We start from the raw sequence: 2,091 nt of genomic DNA on the forward strand, positions 1-2,091 counted from the left end.
TTACTTTCACTTCAGATAACCAGAAAAAATGCAATGCCGAATTTGACCTTTATTTGGCTTTTGTACAACAGAAAAATAAACTAATAAAACTGAGAAGGACCAGAAGAGGAAGCACGAAATACGTTGCTTACAAACAGGATATGACGTCATGCATTACTCCCGCCCGGTTCTGGAACGACTTGGTGTCTTCTGATACAGATCAACGATAAGCAGCGAAGGTTAGGGCCAATCAGGAGGACCACCGTGAGGCGAGGGATCTGGACACAATAGGAACGCGCGATAACCAGCGAACGTTATCTCGAGATTTTGAAATACCGCTTTCTGCCCGCCACCGGCGTCGCCAGTCTGAGACGAACTGTGCGGTGCTGTGCTGGACTTCCGACATAGTCTTGTTCCGTGTGCCTCAGGTCTTCGAAGACTCTTAGCTTTGGTCTATCCCCAGGTAATACGCTTCTCCAACAAACATTTCTGAAGCGGTAGAGAGTTACTTGGAGAGATCGACTGCCGTCGCGTGGTCTAAAGCGCCTCTGGTGGGCAAACCGGCCTATTCAGAATCTCGTCAATGAAGCTGTTTGTGGGCACTTCCCCAGGACAGTGGCTGCGCAATTTGTGTATTTTGTTTTGATTAAGGAAGAGCCATTTCATTCGCCTGGACGAGCGACCTGAGGTCTGAAAGAGGTCTTGGTCGAGCGGGACCCCAGTCTGATCTCAGCTTATGAGAACCGTCTGTCCTTGGCTATAATAAAGCGAACAAATGCGACACCGTGTTGGGTGATTGCATCACATGGGGTCCCCTGTGTGTGCAGAGAGCCCATGTTCTGCATACACACACACATTTACACACACACATTTACACACACACACATTTACACACACACACACACACACACACACACACACACACACACACACACACACACACACACACACACACACACACTTGTGGCGCTGCTGGTAAAGTCCCCGGCTGCCACTACGGAGGTCCGGGTTCAAATCCCGCCCAGTGCTGAATTAATTTCAGTATCGCTGCACTATCGTTATTCCAATTCTCGTGTGTGTGTGCGTGTAAGGTCACAGCATTACCCATAGATCGGTCATATATGAGCTCTGAGCTCTCTTCCGGGAGGGAAATAGCTGTCGATTACGAGTCCAACATGTGATCCAAGACCATGGTGAATTTATATATATATAATACGTGTGTGTGTGTATATGTAACATAAACCACATTAAACACGTGACTGATGGTATTCGTAGAGACAACTGGGATATGAAATAAAGTAGGAACAAGCGTTTTCGTCTATCAAGCCATCTTCAAGGTCGAAGAGCATTGTTCTATGAGGAAATAAAGGGTGGGGCATGGTTACAGAATTACTGGGCTAAGTAATACATTTTTTAATTTGATTTCCTAAATGCAAATGTAAAATTTCTCCGTTTTCTTTATTTCAGAATGAAGCAACTGTTACTACTTTTAGGAAGCTTCCTGCTGGCCTTGAGAGCAGGTAAGTGATTTTTTTATTTCCTTCAAAATGAGTTGAAAATACCCAACATCCACACCCTCCTGATAACTGAGTAAATCCTTTGGACTTGATTTTAAGATGGCTTACCCCTGAGGGACCTATGTATTTTGAACGATTTGGCTCAAACTTGTCCCAGAGGGGAAGGTGTACGGAGGAGGCTGCAAGGTGTATCTGAGGAACCTGGACCAAGGGCATATGCTCGTGGGGCCCAGCCAAATGTGATGCCCTGGGTGGATTTTTGCACCTTTGCCTCTGGCGTCCACACCTTTGGCCTGAGTGGTGTCCAAGTCCAAATACACAGGGGGACTTGTGGCCCTCCACCTGTGGGTGAGATAGTGGCCAAGTCGAAGTAGGGGGCCACAATGAGGCCCCAGAACCCTTAAGGCAGGGGTTCTCAGCCTTGCTTGGCCCATACTTGGCCCATGCACCCCTTTCACCATTTATCAGAATGTCATCCCCCTCCCTCCTTCCCAAGATTGTCTGTTTCAAATGGTGCATTCTGAATAATATACAAATATTATTAAAATTCCTTTTTTTTTTCCAAATTAGTATATATACATTTACAATTTTACAC

General features: G+C 46.1%; 1 protein-coding gene across 1 annotated transcript in view; it reads left to right on the forward strand.

The window, feature by feature from the left end:
* Window positions 1–292: 292 nt before the first annotated feature.
* The window catches only part of LOC143019938 (uncharacterized), a 30,546-nt gene continuing 28,747 nt past the window's right edge, over window positions 293–2,091 (forward strand). The window contains exons 1-2 of the mRNA XM_076175929.1: window positions 293–442; window positions 1,447–1,499. Coding sequence (XP_076032044.1) covers window positions 1,448–1,499 — 52 coding nt within the window. The 5' untranslated portion in view covers window positions 293–442; window position 1,447. The remainder of the gene's footprint in view (window positions 443–1,446; window positions 1,500–2,091) is intronic.

The sequence above is a fragment of the Oratosquilla oratoria genome, chromosome 38 (genome assembly GCF_046742065.1).
Source record: "Oratosquilla oratoria isolate Oo_2021 chromosome 38, ASM4674206v1, whole genome shotgun sequence".
In the NCBI taxonomy this organism is placed as follows: domain Eukaryota; kingdom Metazoa; phylum Arthropoda; class Malacostraca; order Stomatopoda; family Squillidae; genus Oratosquilla; species Oratosquilla oratoria.